We start from the raw sequence: 16,994 nt of genomic DNA, 5'->3' as shown, positions 1-16,994 counted from the left end.
CTGGAGAGCTTGTGCAATGTGCTTAGGGACACACAAGTGTTCTCAATAGCCAAACTGAGAATCAAGGTCAGGCAGGCTGGCGACAGAGCGCAAAGCTTTAACGCTGCATGAATCTGCTCTTCCTTCTCCCCTGGCAAACACACACGCACACACCCTCCCGTGAACAAATTATATTAGCTATTAAAATAGGTTGGAAGAGCCGACATTGGAAAATGAAATCTACCGTATGTATGATGGCGCAAGATGTGAAATCTACATTTAAAAAATGGGCAGTATTCTGTCTTTTCATGCCTTCACACTTCCTGTTCCATCACGTACGTGGGGGAATCTGGACTGGGAAGCAGCGTAGTGAGGGAGGCTAGAATCGAGGATGGCCTCTAAATCAGAGAGACACAGGTTGGAGCCCTGGCTGTGCCACCAGGTGCCTTCCAGGGACGTGTTGCAAAACCTCCCTCAGTCTTTATTTCTCCTGTAAAATAGAGATAATAAGAAACACTGCACAGCGTCTTGTGAAGTTTAGAGGTTACATGATGGTGAAGTGCCTGGCGCTTGATTAATGGTAGGTCTTGTTAAGTCTCTAATGGTGACATTCTGTGGCTTCCCCAAACAGCAACCTTGCCAACTTGATGTCCACTGTGGCTACGTGTATTTGTTTATTTGCAATCCTTCATTTTCATTCTGGTGGTAACTTAACTTTCATATTATTATTAGATGCCTTGCCTCACAATCGTTTTCTTAGAAATTCAATCTCTTCTCCACAGGGTCTCTTTGAGATTAAAGAGAAAGAAGTGGCACATTTAGGATCTGAGAGCAATTTTCATTTAAAAGAAGATCATTGTTTTCATTACCCTATCATTAATGTTTTCTATTTTCCTTTATCAGGGAGTTAGTTTGAAGTGATTTGTGTTGCCAAACCGAACGCTTGTTTTCCTGCAAGATGAAAGGAGACAGCCATGAATGAGCCACTGGACAGTTTTGCAAATGCTTCTTCTGACTTCCCCGATTTTGCAGCACCTTTTGGAAATTGCACTGATGAAAAAATCCCACTCAAGAGGCACTACCTCCCTGTAACATATAGCATCATCTTCCTGGTGGGCTTTCCAGGGAACGCAGTAGCAATTTCCACTTACATTTTCAAAATGCGGCCATGGAAAGGCAGCACCATCATTATGCTGAACCTGGCCTGCACAGACCTGCTGTATCTAACCAGCTTCCCTTTCCTGATTCACTACTATGCCAGCGGCGAAAACTGGATCTTCGGGGATTTCATGTGCAAGTTCATCCGCTTTGGCTTCCATTTCAACCTGTACAGCAGCATCCTCTTCCTCACCTGTTACAGCATCTTCCGGTACTTCGTGATCATTTACCCCATGAGCTGCTTTTCCTTTCACAAGACTCGATGGGCCGTGGTGGCCTGTGCTGTGGTGTGGATCATTTCACTGGTGGCCGTCATTCCCATGACCTTCCTGATCACATCAACCACCAGGCCCAATAGATCAGCCTGCCTTGACCTTACCAGTTCGGATGACCTCGCCGCTATCAAATGGTACAATCTAGTTTTGACTGCAACTACTTTCTGCCTTCCCCTGGTGATAGTGACACTGTGCTATACAATGATTATCTGCACCCTAACCCAAGGACCTCAGAATCACAGCTGCCTTAAGCAGAAAGCTAGAAGGCTAACCATTCTGCTACTCCTCGTGTTTTACATATGTTTTTTACCCTTCCACATCTTGAGGGTCATTCGGATCGAATCTCGACTGCTTTCAATCAGCTGCCCCATCGAGAATCAGATCCATGAAGCGTACATCGTTTCTAGGCTGTTAGCCGCCCTGAACACCTTCGGTAACCTGTTACTGTATGTGGTGGTCAGTGACAACTTCCAGCAGGCCCTCTGCTCGATGGTGAGATGCAAAGCCAGTGGGGACCTGGAACAAGCAAAAAAAATCAGTTACTCAAACAACCCTTGACATACTTCATTTAGTCAACCAAGAAGAAAAGCCTGCTGACATTTTAACTTCTAAGTCCAGAACGGCTCCCTCAGTGGCTCTCAGGAAATATTGTATGTTCAGCTAATCACGTGCTAAAGCCAGGACGGGGCTACCGGGAGTTCTTGGTAACCCATTAATTGAGATCTTCCCTAGGGTAGAGGTAAGAATGGGATACGTGCATATCAGCAGAAGATTCACATGTAGAATCCAAACTATTACAAATCAGGGACATCTTGCAAAACATCTAGTCTTGGGGCACCTGCATGGCTCAGTTGGTTAAGCCTCCAAATCTTGATTTCGATTCAGGTCATGATCTCAAAGTTCATGAGTTCGAGCCCCTCACTGGGGCCTGCACTGGCACTGAGGAGCCTGCTTGGGGTTCTCTCTCACCCTTTCTCTGTCTGTCCTCCTCAGCTCTCACTTTCTCTCTCTCTCCTCTCTCTCAAAGCAAAAAAATAGATAAACTTAAAAAAAAGAAAAACATCTATTCTCACCAATAAAATACACAGTTATATATGTATGTGTGTATATATACATACATATATATATATATATATATGTATGTATATATACATATATTTATTCACACACTTGCCCTAGATCTTTCAGGAAGTTAGTGCCAAGATTGGAGAAAACCAAGCTACTCACTCATGGTTTCATGCCCCCTTCATACTGGGGCCTGTTTGTGTTGAACCCCCAGACTATCCAAGGCATTATTTATCTCTTTTTCAGTATTCTGTTTTCATTTCATAGCTTTAAAACTTACTCTTTCAAACTTTGCTTTGAGGCCATTAAACTGCGTTTCTCACAAGGCTTTAGTCAAGTAGATTCAAGGCGGTCAGTACAATTCACCTGAGACACCCCAAAGATGTCAGTGGAAATAGCAACATATGTGGGTCATTATGTCTGTATTGTTGTAGGTCATTTTAAAAGTTGCTGCTGAGTTTATAAAAATGACCAACTAATACTAGTTATTATCACCACATCCTGGGGAAGGAGGAGCCACTTCTTGGGGAAACAGAAGTCCTTTTAAATACCTTGTATATAGGGGCGCCTGGGTGGCTCAATCGGTTGGGTGTCCGACTTCGGCTCAGGTCATGGTCTCACCGCTGGTGGGTTCGAGCCCCGCGTCAGGCTCTGTGCTGACCACTTGGAGCCTGGAACCTGCTTCGGATTCTGTGTCTCCCCCTCTCTCTGCCCCTCCCATGCTCATGCTCTGTCTCTCTCTGTCTCTCAATAATGAATAAATGTTAAATTTTTTTTTTAAATATCGTGTATATATTGGGTGTTAAGTAAAATCTAACGTCCTCATGATTTCTGTGGAAAACGATTCTCAGAAACACCGATTCCCTTTAGATAACTTTCTCTTTTGTGACTCTCTTGAAAATATGTTATCTATTTATTTTAACAGCTAAAGCTATTTTTGATTTATGTGTGTGCCTAATTATCACAATATAAGTTGAAATAGTTTGAGAAAAATGCTCAGTCTGGACATTTAAAACCTTAGTAAATGTGTCGATACAATTAATAAACTAATTTATAAATTTTTTATGTTTGCTTTTGAGAGAGAGACAGAGTGTGAGCAGGGGAGGGGCAGAGAGAGAGAGGGAGACACAGAATCTGAAGCAGGCTCCAGGTTCCGAGCTGTCAGCACAGAGCCTGATGCAGGGCTCGAACTCACAAACCGCGAGATTGTGACCTGAGCCAAAGTCGGACGCTTATGAAACTGAGCCACCCAAGTGCCCCAATAAACTGATTTAAAAACACTGGATAAATACTGAATAAGCTGGTAGTGTTTTTCTGTGAAAGTGCAGCTTTACCACCATTATATATATTTACATGAAGCTTATGTTCTCCATGTGTAGAGAGCAAAACTGTTTGTGACTTTCAGGTTCTTCTAGAACATTACATCTGACTTAGACCTAAGTAAAGATGTGCGCCGGGAGCCTCTGCCAGGCTTGCAGGGGGAAGAAAGAGGCAGGCCGATGGCTCCGCACATGGATGTTTCTGGATGATGGCACTGTCTCCACCACCCACCTTCTGAGCCATCGTCTCCAGGGCCTTTCCAGAGCATAAGGAATGAGCTGTTTGACTGGAGGGCTTGACTTCCTCATGCACGTTGGCTGCACAGCATGAAACAGCATTCAGAGGCCCGTTGGGAACCTGAAGGCCGGGTAGCTCTCCTTCCCATCTCCCCAGTGTCCCGCCCTCACCAAAGTGTGGACAGGTCAGCCTCTGTACCACAGCTGTTGTTATTCTAGCCCGGGACGCAAACCCCTTTCTGTCTCTATTCTTTCTTATTTCAAAGATTTTACCCACCAGAAAAAAAGCCACCCGAATCTCCTTTATGTCTGTCTCAACTGTCTCTGTAGAATCTTTTTTATCCTTTTCCTTCTTCCCACAAATGTACAGAACAGTAAATCATTTCTCTTTCTGATTTCAATTCTTCCACTGTGTCTTTGGTCCTTACTCTGCTGTCTTAGGGATTTTACTCTGCCACTGAATCCCATTTTCTCAAATTTTTAACATTTCTATTACCTTGGATAACCGACCTTAGTTTGGGAACATGCATAATATTCCTTTATCCTCAAAATACCTTTGCTCACTCAGCTGTGTTATTCTTTTATTGGCCCTGCTCCCTGCAGGTATGGGTCAGGTGCAGATGACAGTCTGTCCTCCAGGGTTCTGCTGATAGAATATAATCGCAAAGATCCGAGCTAAATTAGACTCAAAGGGTCAGTCTTATTTTCCAAAGTAAAGAGTTCTGGGCTAATTGTGTTTGGAACTGAGGCCAAAAGAAGAGATTGATGATACTCCCAAGACTAGAATAGGACCCGAATGACCTTGTCTCATAGTTGTAGGCCAAGAAAGTACGGGGACAAAAGAGCAGAGCTCTGACTGTCTGCCAGAGAGGGAGCTGCTGGGTCTTCTCACCATATGAGGAATCTAAGTTCAAGTCAGGCCCAATGCGCTTGAGTGCAGGGAATCTAGAAAAAACTGTTCCAAACTTTAGCGACGCGGTAACCCCGCCACTTTGTTTTTAACTGTCGATCATAGAATTTTTTTAAAAATGTTTTCTTTTTAATTTTCATTTTAGAGAGAGAGAGTGTGAGCGGGGGAAAGGGACAGAGGGAGAGAGAGAGAGTGCGCAAGAGAGAATCTCAAGCAGACTCCATGCTCAGCATGGATCTTGACATGGGGCTCAACCCCCCGACCCTGGGATCATGACCTGAGCCGAAATCAAGATTCAGATGCTCAACCGACTGAACCACCCAGGAGCCCCTATCATGGAAATTTAAATGGTCAAAGAAGTAGAAAAAGTAACAAAATGACCTCCCATATCCATGACTGAATGTCACCAGTAACCAACATCCTGCCATTCTTGTTTCATCCATTCCCCCCACCCTTTTGTTTTTTTGCTAGAATATTTAAAAGCAAATCCTAGGAAACATAGTAGTTTCACCTATAAATGCTTCAACGTTGATCTCTTTCAAAAAGCAGAAAACCAAACAAAATAAAAAATTATTTCTTAATATTATCTAATATCCAATCCTTATTTTCCTTCCCTTGGCTACCCCAAACATGTCTTTATACAGTTGGCTTTTTCAAATTAGGGTCCAGACAAGGTCTATGCACTACATGTGGTTGATAGGTCTATCAAATTTCTGTTCATCTATTAGAGTTCCCCTTTCCTTTATTTATTGTCATCTATTTACTGAAGGGATTGAGTCATTTGCCCTGTGGAATCTTCTTCATTGCGTTTTAATTCCGTTCGGCTGTTTGTCATGTGGCTCCATGCCCTGCATTTGGTGTAAATTAGAAAGGAGAACTGGAGGTTAGATTAGACGTAGATTCTTTTCTCCCACCCTCGCTCCCTCCCTCCTCTCCCTTTCTTTCCCTCCCACCCTCTTTCCCTGCCTCCTCTCCTTCCTCCTTTGTTTTCTTTTCACAGAAACAGGACTCCACCTCAGGAGGTATAGTGCCTGACTGCTCTCCATTTAACGATTGAGCAGGGGTTTCAGGATGTATCGGCCTGATCCTTGTATCATAAAGATACAACTTCCTTTGCCCTTCATAGTTTTCCCATCATTACTTATTGTCTGGACCCACTAGGGTGTTCACAGTGGTGACTTTTAAAAGTCTAACACCCTTCTGCTTTCATTTGTTACGACTTTTCTGTAAAGATCTTTAACCCATCAACTGTCTCTTCCCCTGCTACTCTGAGCACAGACCCACCGATTACATTTAGCTCCTCCTCCTCCTTTGGGAAGGCACAAATAAGGCATGAAAAGACAGAGTGTAAGTACTGGCAGAGTATCCTTTCTGTATGGGCCAAATTTTTGTTCTTTAACTCTTCAGGGTTAACGGCCATTGCTGTGACCCACAGGGTTAGAGCTGCAGCCTTGGGGAACGAGCTGGCCTTGTTGCGCCATGCTTCTACAAACCCACCTTAGTGCCTCTGTGTATCTTCTTGGACTATGGCAGGGCATTTTCACTTTCCCCTAGAGAGCTCTGAGAAGAGGGAGAACAAGGCATTAATAACGACAAGGCCACGTAGCACTTGAGGCTAAATGCTCACTTCCTGTGCTAATTTCATTCTTAAATTCCTCCCAGCAAACACCGTTCAATACAATCTACCTGATACTATACAATGAGTCCAGATGATATCAGATGATACAAGGCCAGCAAGGCAAAAATCCCTGAAGGGTGAGAGCCCTGGTCATTACCGAGTTCCTGGGAAGAAACTACATTTGTTATGCACATTGATCTGTCTTCTTTCAATTCTATTTCCTTTTCTGCACTTTCTTCTGAATATTTTCTATTTATCTTTCATTAATCCTGGCTTGTACTATAGATAATTTGCTATGAAACTCATGCATCGAATTCCTGATTTCAGATATTGTTTTTTTTTTTTTTAATTTATACAATGTACTTTTGGTTCTCTTTATTCTACCACTTCTGTGAAGTAGTTTTTGTTGTTGTTTTTGTCTTTTGATCTGTTTTGTCCCTTTCCCTACATTTTCTAGAACTGAATAATCAGTTATTTTAAAGTCCCAATCTATTTGCTCCAATGTCATATCACCATTGGGTCTGCTTCTCTTGTCTGCCATTTTGCCTGTGTTTATGGGTCATGGGATCCTGTCTCCTTGAATGTCTATTAGTTTTTGCTTGGCTGATAAAAATTGCCCATAAGAGAATCAAAGGGACTCCCCTGAGAGGTTTTTATTTCAGTTATTTTACTTTTTGATTATAAAGTTTTTATTTAATTCCACTTTTGAAATTTCCTCTCACTCACTAAATAAGTCATTTTCTTTCAACTCTTCAAGCATATTTACATAGCTCCTTTATTATCTTTGTCTATTAAATCTAGCAGGGACTGGCTGTCTTGCCTTACTTCTGGTGGCTCCAGAAGGAAGCCATTTCCTGGCATTTTCCAAGTTCTAGAAGCCACCTCGTTCCTTGGTTTATGGCTGCTCCTTCCATCTTCAAAGCCAACATCTTCAATTCTCTCTGATTTGTGCTTCTAGGTGACTATCTCCTCTGCCCAACTCTGATTCTCCTACTTCTTTTTATTGTATCTCTTGCAATTACCTTGGGCCCACCTGGGTAACTCAGGATAATCTCTTCATCTCAAAATCCATAATTGAATCACATCCTCAAATCCCTTTTTCTGTGTAATGTAGGATATTTACAGGTTCCTGGGATTAGGACAAGGACATTTTTGGAAGGCTGTTACACAGCTGACCACAGTGGTTTCTTAAAGAGCAACTGACTCAAGTAACAATAATAACAATGTAAAGTGACCTTGAGGCTGGTTTCTGGTTGCTTTTTTTTTTTCTTGGCTGTGAGACACATCTTTCTGTTTTGCATGTATAATCATTTTTTACTGAATACCGGATATTGTGAGTACATCATTGTAGAGATTCTAGATTCTATTATTGTCCTCTGAAGATTGGTGACTTTTCTCTAGTAGACACAGCATTTACTTGCTAATCACTTTAAAATTATGTTGACTCGGTTCTACAAATTTTTAAAGAACAGGTTTGTGAAAAGTCCATGATGTTTTCCATACCCTTCTAACACAGCAGGACCCAAATGCCAAATTCTGTTTCTCCTTTGGTCTTGTCCAGACTTGGATTTAGGCTTTTTTTGTCAAAGCATGTCTAGAATAGACCTTACTCTGGGGCATGGTCTTTACAGCTAAGACACAGCTTTCTGCCGTCTCAGCAAGATGCGTTAATGGAGTGTTAGTGAGATTTTTCTTCCCTGGTTGGGCCAGACGCCCTTGCCCTGCTTGACCACTGGTGTCTCTGATGCCATAACAGCATCTTACTGGTGAATATCAAGTAGTCTCCCTTGCAAACATCGCCCTTGACCCAAGAATCACAGGAAATCTGCATGGGGGCCCCTAAGCTCCCCATGATTTCTTTGTCCTTGGTGCTCTGCTCCAAATATTTCAAATGATTCAACAATGCCAAACTCTGGCCTCTGTCTCCTTAGATCAACGGGACCACAGGACTGCTGTCTTCTGCTTAGACTTCAGATTTCTGCACCACAGTCAGGAAATTATTTCTGGACAGAGAGCCTGGGTGACCGTGGGGCTTATAGCATTACCTCATCTATAGTCCCAGCCTGAAAACATTGGATCCTATGTTTCGCCCGGTCCTAGTGTTGCTAACAGTGGGAGAGCCTCTCCCTAACGTTCTACTGTACCGTGTACCAGGTTGGGGAGCGGTATCCGTGTGGAGGATTCCTGCCTTTCTCATTAATGCTTTCCACAAAACATGGGAGATTTTAGGGGCTCCTGGGTGGCTCAGTCAGTTGAGCATCCGACTTCGGCTCAGGTCATGATCTCGCAGTCCGTGAGTTCGAGCCCCACGTCGGCTCTGTGCTGATAGCCTAGAGCCTGCTTCGGATTCTGTGTCTCCCTCTCTCTCTCTCTCTGCCCTTCCTCCCTCATGCTCTGTCGGTCTGTCTGTCTCTCTCTCTGTCAAGTACAAATAAACATTAAAAAAAAACTTAAAATGTGGGAGATTTTAATTTAAACATGGAGGTGAGTCTCCTCCTCTCCTCAAGTGACACTAGAGCAATGACAGGAACATAAGTATAAAGATATTGGAAGGTATGGAAGCTGAGAGCCCATGGTTGAGTGGTGAAGCCAGACAAAAACAGAGCTGGTAATGCGGGGAATCTGTAGGTAGGCTGACGTACTCTGGTTAACTGCAAAATGCTTAGGAGTTAAATTACCACTAGCTCCCTCTCAGGGATGGTTGTAAATGGGACTGACAACAGGAGGTTTGGTTTAAAGCCTGAATAAGAAACAATGGCATCTCCAGAGACTCTCCCTTCTCCTGTGCAAACCGACGACTGTCCCTTTCCCACACCAGAATTCAAGGCTCTTCATTCGGGGGAGGTTGAAGCAGGAAGTTTCTTGGGGACAATAGACAAAACTGAAGGCAGCAGAAAAGCGAGGTGCCAAGTACTGGATAAAAAGACGTGGCTCTGCTACCAAGGGCAACTCGTGCTTGCACTTCCTAGCAGAAGATTCGTGCATTCTTCTCTATGGAAATGAAAATACAGCAATAACCGATACAAATTCCTGATGTGGAAGAACGGCTTTCTTCATGCACCCAGGTGATCTGACTTCAGAGCCTGTGTGCAGAACTACTACACTCTCCTGACTTACATAAAAGGAGAGAAAATACTCGATGCTAACAGTTGGGGAATAGCTCAGCCTGCTCACCCACGGGGCTGCCTACGAGTTGACCCCCTCGTCAACCCTGCTTCTCAGTGCCTTCCTCTTCAGAATGAGCGGTCAGCCACAAATAACAAGGTGACCGATGAAAGCCTGGAGTAGGGATCAGAGACTCCAAAATGAACACACAGGGAAAAAGCACTCAGGGAAACAGAAACACCGTAGGGAGCATAAGAAAATTTCAAAAAAAACCTATAAATTAATACTCTCAGAGACATCTTTGAAACAGACCAGGAGGTTCTAAAAGAATGACTGTTCAAAAGACAACAAAGAACTCTTGGCTACTGAGCAGGGGGAGGTTAGTGGGGTTATTCCACTTGCCCTCTGCTACCTGGCCACATCTTGGCGTGTGCTCTGCACTGGGGAGCCGAGAGTTCTCCTGGCATCTTCTTTCAATTTATTCTAAATGCTTCATAACTAGAAGAAAGTCTCTGAGGTTGGTAGTATGATGCCAGAGTTATTTCCTGATTTCAGTGCAGGTAAAACATTCTCTGATTTTTGTAATCTTGAGTGCCTCTGGGAGGTTTTAGGAAAGTGGGATGTTTTTAAGTGTACCTAAACCACTGAGTTCCTTGAAGTTGCCCTATTGCCTTCTTATTTTATCTCTGTGATCACATATGAACTAAGAGTATATGTTATGTGATTATATAGTAGCATATCATTTTTTTTCCTGTGATTTGAAAATATGCTCGTAGCCTGAACTGTTTTTCTTTCTAGAAATGCTCGCTGACACTACCTTAATGCTTCTAAATGATTTTTGGGGGGTTAGTCACAAGACCCTGCAGGAACATTAACAGAAAAATAAAACATACATGCATAAAATCTTTTTTAGTCTTTATTTATATTGCTGCTGGTTAAGTAAAGGGATTTATAGAATGGAGGAATGCCTTCATGTTTAGGACTCAATATCAGTTTTAAATGCAATCAGGTTAACTAACACCAGCATCTTCTGAACCTCTATAACATGTGCAAAGTTCTGTGCTACACCCTGGAGACAGAAACCTGAGTAAGTGAGCAAGTCTGCTTCCAAAGATAGACAATCGTGCAAACTAGCTGCATGATTGATATGTACCTTTTAGGGTGATTATTTATGCTACTCTGCATTTACTTACCAAATCTCAGCGAAATGTTTATCCAGTTCATTTTGCATTTTAGTTTATTATTACCCTAGTTATGTTCTAAAGAGCTTAATCCAAAGGGATTATTTCAGGAACATATATAATTATCTAAATGTCTCTCACTGATAACTCTGAAGGGTGTTCTAAATGGCAAAGCCACAGAAATATCCTAGGGTGCTAATTGTATATGGTTAAATGCCCTATTTATCTGTTTAAATCCACATAAGAGACAATCAATACCACAGTTAATACTTAGTATTATTTCATTATCAGAGGCAACACTATAAATATCTGAATCGTACACCATGAAAGCCAAAAAAAAAAAAAAATCTACATGTGCATCACAATTGATGCTCTCTGGATCAAAAAAACAAAGTACCTTCTTGCAAAACATTTTCTGATTCACATAGTCCATTTTAACTAATAGAGCTTCTCCCTTCCCCAAACCCAGATGTTATTCATACTAAAGAATTAAAACACAGCCAATGTTAAGGCCTCTATTCAATTTTTAGCCATCCACAAAAGCACTGCTGAAGTTTAGTTTTTGAGAACTTTTCTCCAACCATCCAGCCTAGGAAAACAAGCTTCCCACCTCTCTTTTCTATTCATGAGGCATTTTGAGCACTTTATTACACAGGATTTGGATTACCAGTCTTCCATGTCCGTGCATTCTTTTTGTCTCTGGTGAGATTTTAATTCCTCCAACACACAGTCACATTTACTTGTGTTTCCAGCTGCTAGCAATGTGCTAGAAGGTATGACATATGGAACAACAACACAAAGGAGCCTCTCTGAGAATAAGAAATATCTACTTATAATCCCACTTCTTATTTGACCAATTTCTGGATATGAAAAATTCATGCTTAAACCGAGTCTTTGTATTGCCTTTGAAGAAGAGGGGAAAGACTTGTTTTTAGTAACATGCTAAATTAAATCTACCGCGCAACCTTCCAATTGGAAACGACAAAAATGGCTAAACAAAGTATTGTCGTAAGCACCTATAAAAATGCTCACTGAGCTGGTAAGAAACTAAAAAATCCACAAAGGACAAAATACAATATATAGCTAGGGAACTAGAGGTCAGCAAGCAACAAAAACAGCAGTTTTCTAAACAGTATCTGGTGCTTTTGAGCCTAAGTTTTGATATCTGTGTTTGGATAAGTAGGGTGATCGTATATCCTGGTTAAGGCCTGTTGCCTTGGTGTAATTATTAATAGCACCCACTCTTATTCTTCAAAGTATCTTGAGTGGTACATGGTCATCCTAATTATAAGAGACAGGACATAATGTAGGAAACTTGAAAAAGTAAGGATTCTAATAGGAGATCTCGTGAAAACCAGCGTGTTAATGGGCTCCATTCTCCATGTTAGGAAGAATGATAAATAAGGACACAAAGCCGAAGGAAGCAGCGTGTGAAATAGCCTGTATTTACTTTGACACCGGGCAGAAGGAAAATGAATCTGCCCCTGAGAAATCATAGTCAGCATCAAGCCCTCATGTACATTTGTTGTTATCTGCATGTTTAAATTGAAGTTCAAGTGGAGAATTGCATTTAAAGTGATTTCCAGATGGGTAGTACCACCAGGCAACTGGCAGAACATATGCAAAACCTCTCTGAGGGGACACAGCTTTCACCTAGGTCTCCAAGAATTCCTGGTGGTAAAGTTTCCAAGGAAATGAGAAACACATTTAAAAAGAAAGCACGAGAAATGCCAACCAAAAGGCACAATGGGTGAAGTACATCAGAGTTGGAGGATAGAAGAATCAGAGTGTCAGACTTTCCTACGTGAGGAATATTAGGCATGGATTATAAAATGGAATGTTTATTTTGTTCAAAAAATTAAGAAAGTTCTAAGAAGTGGACTGATAAAGATAAGACTATAAAATGATTAAGCAAATTTAGGAAAACAAGACTTCCGGAAATAACAAATGTAATATTTAATAAAAAAATATTAATGGATTGGTAAAATAGGGGATTAGATACAGCAAAAAAGACCATTAAGGAGTTGGAAATGAGATAAGAAAGAAACTATCTGGAATGATACCAAAGAAACCCAAAGAAACCAGAAAATGAAAAGTGTAAAAGGGCCCTGGATTGAAGACTGAGGAGGCTTCACATATACATGAGCAGATTTTCAGAAGGAGATGGAAAAGAGAATGGGGGATAAAGCAAAAACAGTCGCACAATTAGGTCACACGTGTTTATCGTAGTACTTAGCATGCAAACAAATGGATCATACGAAGGAAGGCTTTGCATAGAATGGTGATGAGAATCTGTCATAGGCCAAGGATTGTGATGAATCCAATTCTGTCACATGGCAGGTATAAAAGATAAGTCAGTCAACCAGCCAGTAAATAAATAAATAAATAAATAAATAAATAAAATTTAAATGAAATCAAGAAAGAAGAGGGAAAAAGAAACAAAAAAGTGGGACAAACAGAAGCCATACAATGAGATGGAAAAACAAACACAAATATGTCAGTAATCACACTAAATGTGAAAATACTAAATATCCCAGTTAAAAAGAGCAAAGCTTTCAGACGACCCTTTAATTTAATATAACATATGGCCTTTTAAAGAGACACATCTAAGACATAAAAACAAGTTACGAACTTGTGAAAAAATGAAAAATGCAACAGATTATAACCATGAAGGAAATAGAACTAGAAATTGTCTTAAGACAATACAAGTTTGATACTCATTAAAAAAATCAGTGATGTTCCTGGTCAGAAGGCAGCTTTTGTCCATGCAGTGATTCATGGAGCGAAAGACTTTTCACCTCGTGAGGCCTCCACTGCCCAGGGCCTCAGAATCTTCTTCTTTTTTAACGTTTATTTATTTATTTTGAGGGAGGGAGAGAGAGAGAGAGAGAAAGAGAGAGAGAGAGAAAGAAAGAGTGTGTGTGTGAACGGGTGGAGGGACAGAGAGAAGGAGAGAGAGAATCCCAAGCAGGCTCTGTGCTGAGAGCCTGCTCAGTCCCACAAAATGTAGGCTCATGACCTGAGCCCAAATCGAGAGTCTGATGCTTAACGAACTGCCACCCCACTGCCACCCGTGTGCCCCCCGAATCTTCTCACCTTTCTCACATTCCATCAGCAATAACCGATCACAGTTCTCTCCAAATGGTTTGGTTGTAAGAGCCTCATTATCTGGCTATTTAGGAGTTAAAAGACTGGTTTTCTGCCGACCATCCCCACCTCAATACAGAACAAAGTAAAGATAATATCAATGTAAAAGCTCCTTCAGAGAAAAGAAACGGAAGAAGACAATAGTCATGGGAATGTTGAACCCCTGCCATGTAGACATTGTGAAAACCCTCTTCCCTGGCTGTGATGTTCCGGAATAGACTCAATTCTGTTCTCTAGAAGAAACTTCCTTTTCACTGTTCCCCATCCTCCGGGAGATTTTTCCTGATTCTTTCTCCTCTAAGGCAGGGGTTTTAAGATTTAGCAAGCATCAGAATTCCCCGAGGGCTTGTTACAATACAAATTGCTAGGCACCATTCTTAGAACCTCTGATTCGGTGAGTTGGGATAATTTACATTTCTAACAGATTCCTGGGTGACTATGAAACTGTTGGTTTGGGGACCACACTTTGGGAGAACCACAGTCCTAAGGCCTCATCTGAAATGGGCTGGAGGAATACGTACTCCTTGAGGGTGCTTCATGTTCACTGCCAGCTTCCTACTGGGGCAAGTTTGGAGGCGTGAGAGCTGTTTTATAGTTGCAGGCTTTTTAATTTTTTTTTTTTAACATTTATTTATTTTTGAGACAGAGAGAGACAGAGCATGAACAGGGGAGGGGCAGAGAGAGAGGGAGACACAGAATCTGAAACAGGCTCCAGGCTCTGAGCTGTCAGCATAGAGCCCGACGCGGGGCTTGAACTCACGGACCGTGAGATCATGACTCGAGTCGAAGTCGGACGCTTAACCGACCGAGCCACCCAGGGGCCCCGTTGCAGGCTTTTTAAAACCAGGCTTCAGTTTATTTAGCAAGATATTCCCACAGATACTTCCTAGATTCCTCATCGATTTGCTTGCAGTAAATCCCATGTATGAATAACCACATTAGTTCTTCCCTGGATAGAATTCTTTGATGTGTATCTTTACTTTCTGCTCCGCACCCCCCACGGTTGACTCTCTCAAATGCAATGACAGGTATCTCGAGGCCATGTTACAAAGTAACCTCGAAGTGGAAAGAAAGAACCTTAATGCAAACTTGGCCACAGAGCCGAACCCCTTCGTGTAACTGAGAACCCCTGCGGGACCTTTGCTGCTCAAAGTCCTTTCCGTTATAGCTTCTAATTCTGCTTTACAGCATAGATACAGTTCTGCCAGTCCTCAAACGTGCAAGTTCCTGGACTCTCTCCATTCCCGTTCATCTCTGCCCTTGAGCCAGCCACTTCTTGTGGGGACTCACCTTTTTGTTTTTCGCACTTTGCTATAAGAAGAAACCAACACACCAACATTTCTAGCTCCTTCCAATTACTGCTTGCAAATCCACATATTTACTAGGCATCAGATACGCTTTCAAGATTACAGCAGGCCACGTTTTATGCTACCAGGGAATAGAGCTCTCCGTATTTCAGTCTGGTTTTATTGTTTTCCTTGCTGCCTGCCACCCACCTATTACCTCAATGCTACAAATTTTACAGTTTATTAAGGGGCGGGGGGATTCCCACTTCAAGATAGCAATTCCCATACTGGTTAGGGTAATAAATGTTAGCTGATGAAACAAAATAGTCCCCCCAAATATGGTGATTCACGCAACAGAGGTCCTTTTCTTGCACAAGTGACTGCCCAACATAGGTGTTCCTGGCTGGCAGGCTATTTACCTACGTGCGGGATTCAAGCGTTTCTGTGCCTTCTATCTGTGGCCTCACCAAGTCCCAGGATCCCAGAGTCCCTGTATCTGATTGGATAAGGAAAGAGAGAAGGCATGCACTTCTTGCAACAGTGCCATATCACTTCTACACATATTCCATCGTCAAGAGCGGGTCATGTGGCCCCATCTCCATGCAAAGGTGGGTCAACTAATTGCCGACTGAGCAGACGCTTTCCCACGGTAGCTACCTTCGGGAAGGGGGGGAGGGGCATGAGTTAGGGGGAGCTGCCAGGCCGTGAGCTTTCTTTGCGACAAGTATCAAAGATAATACGGTAACACTTTCGAAGGTAAAGGAGCCTGTCTTTAAACACCCGAAAAGGAAAGGATTTTTACACAAGCCACGAAAAGTTACAAACCGTAAATATATTGATAAATTCAACTATGTAAAAAATTAAGAGCTTCTATTCATCCGAATACACCATGAAGAGAGCAAAACGACAAACCTCAACTGTCTTTCGAGGCTGTCTCTGAAGATACTTGCTGTAGAAACAGCTGCCCCTACATACCCAGAATACGCGCAAAACTCTTCCAAGTGAATAAAACAGATAATTCAGCAGAAACAGTAAGTAAAAAGACGTAGGTAGCGACTTCCTGGAAGTAGCACGAAAGGCCACCAGGTATGTGGAAAGCTGTTTCCACTCATTGGAATTTAGGGAAATGCAAAATGGAAGTGCAAAGAGCTGCCATTTCGCACCCATCAGGTTGGGTGAGTGTTTAAAGGTTGGGCAAAGCGAAGTATCAGTGAGGAGATGGAGAGAAGTGAATTCTCTTACGGTGCTGTTAGGGACAAACATTTACACACTGATTTATCAAACAGACTGACATTGCCTCGTAAGGGTAGTGGGTGCGAGGGTTCTTGTTTTCTCATTATCCAATAGTAAACTGTGTGTGTGTGTGTGTGTGTGTGTGTGTGTGTGTGATCTATCTCATAGTACAAACATTTAAAACAGCACTCTTTTTAAAATATGGTGTAAGAACTATGGAAAAGAGAACGGCCACACCTCGGTTGCCCTGGACACGCTTGTGACGTCCCGTATTGCCTCCCTGTTTAGAACTGGCCCTTTCTTCCACCCCTGGATCAGCAGCGGATGGCATTTCTTCTCAGACTGATGAGAAATTCCAGCCCGAACAAATCCACCTCGTCATTTTAGTCTCAGTACTGGCGAATGGGGGATGAGAAAGCCAAGCCATGGAATCTTCTCCATCCCAACGCGCAGCCCTCTGCAGGAAATTCACGGAGGAAGC

At 42.3% G+C, this 16,994-nt stretch overlaps 1 protein-coding gene and 1 long non-coding RNA gene across 2 annotated transcripts; one reads left to right on the top strand and one right to left on the bottom strand.

The window, feature by feature from the left end:
• Nucleotides 1-898: 898 nt before the first annotated feature.
• OXGR1 (oxoglutarate receptor 1) lies at nucleotides 899-1,970 on the top strand. The gene has a single exon (XM_042904519.1). It carries the CDS (start codon nucleotides 954-956, stop codon nucleotides 1,968-1,970), a length of 1,017 nt encoding a protein of 338 aa, XP_042760453.1. The 5' UTR covers nucleotides 899-953.
• Nucleotides 1,971-5,667: 3,697 nt separating this feature from the next.
• On the bottom strand, nucleotides 5,668-14,053 carry LOC122199439. Its single transcript, XR_006193507.1, has 3 exons — nucleotides 13,944-14,053; nucleotides 6,441-6,503; nucleotides 5,668-5,791 (listed from the first exon to the last, which is right to left on the bottom strand). It is a non-coding gene; the product is annotated as an uncharacterized LOC122199439 (long non-coding RNA).
• Nucleotides 14,054-16,994: the final 2,941 nt, after the last annotated feature.

The sequence above is a fragment of the Panthera leo genome, chromosome A1, assembly GCF_018350215.1.
Source record: "Panthera leo isolate Ple1 chromosome A1, P.leo_Ple1_pat1.1, whole genome shotgun sequence".
In the NCBI taxonomy this organism is placed as follows: Eukaryota; Metazoa; Chordata; class Mammalia; order Carnivora; family Felidae; genus Panthera; species Panthera leo.
The sequence above is the reverse complement of the archived record's forward strand: the minus strand, read 5'-3'. Positions and strand labels throughout refer to the sequence as shown.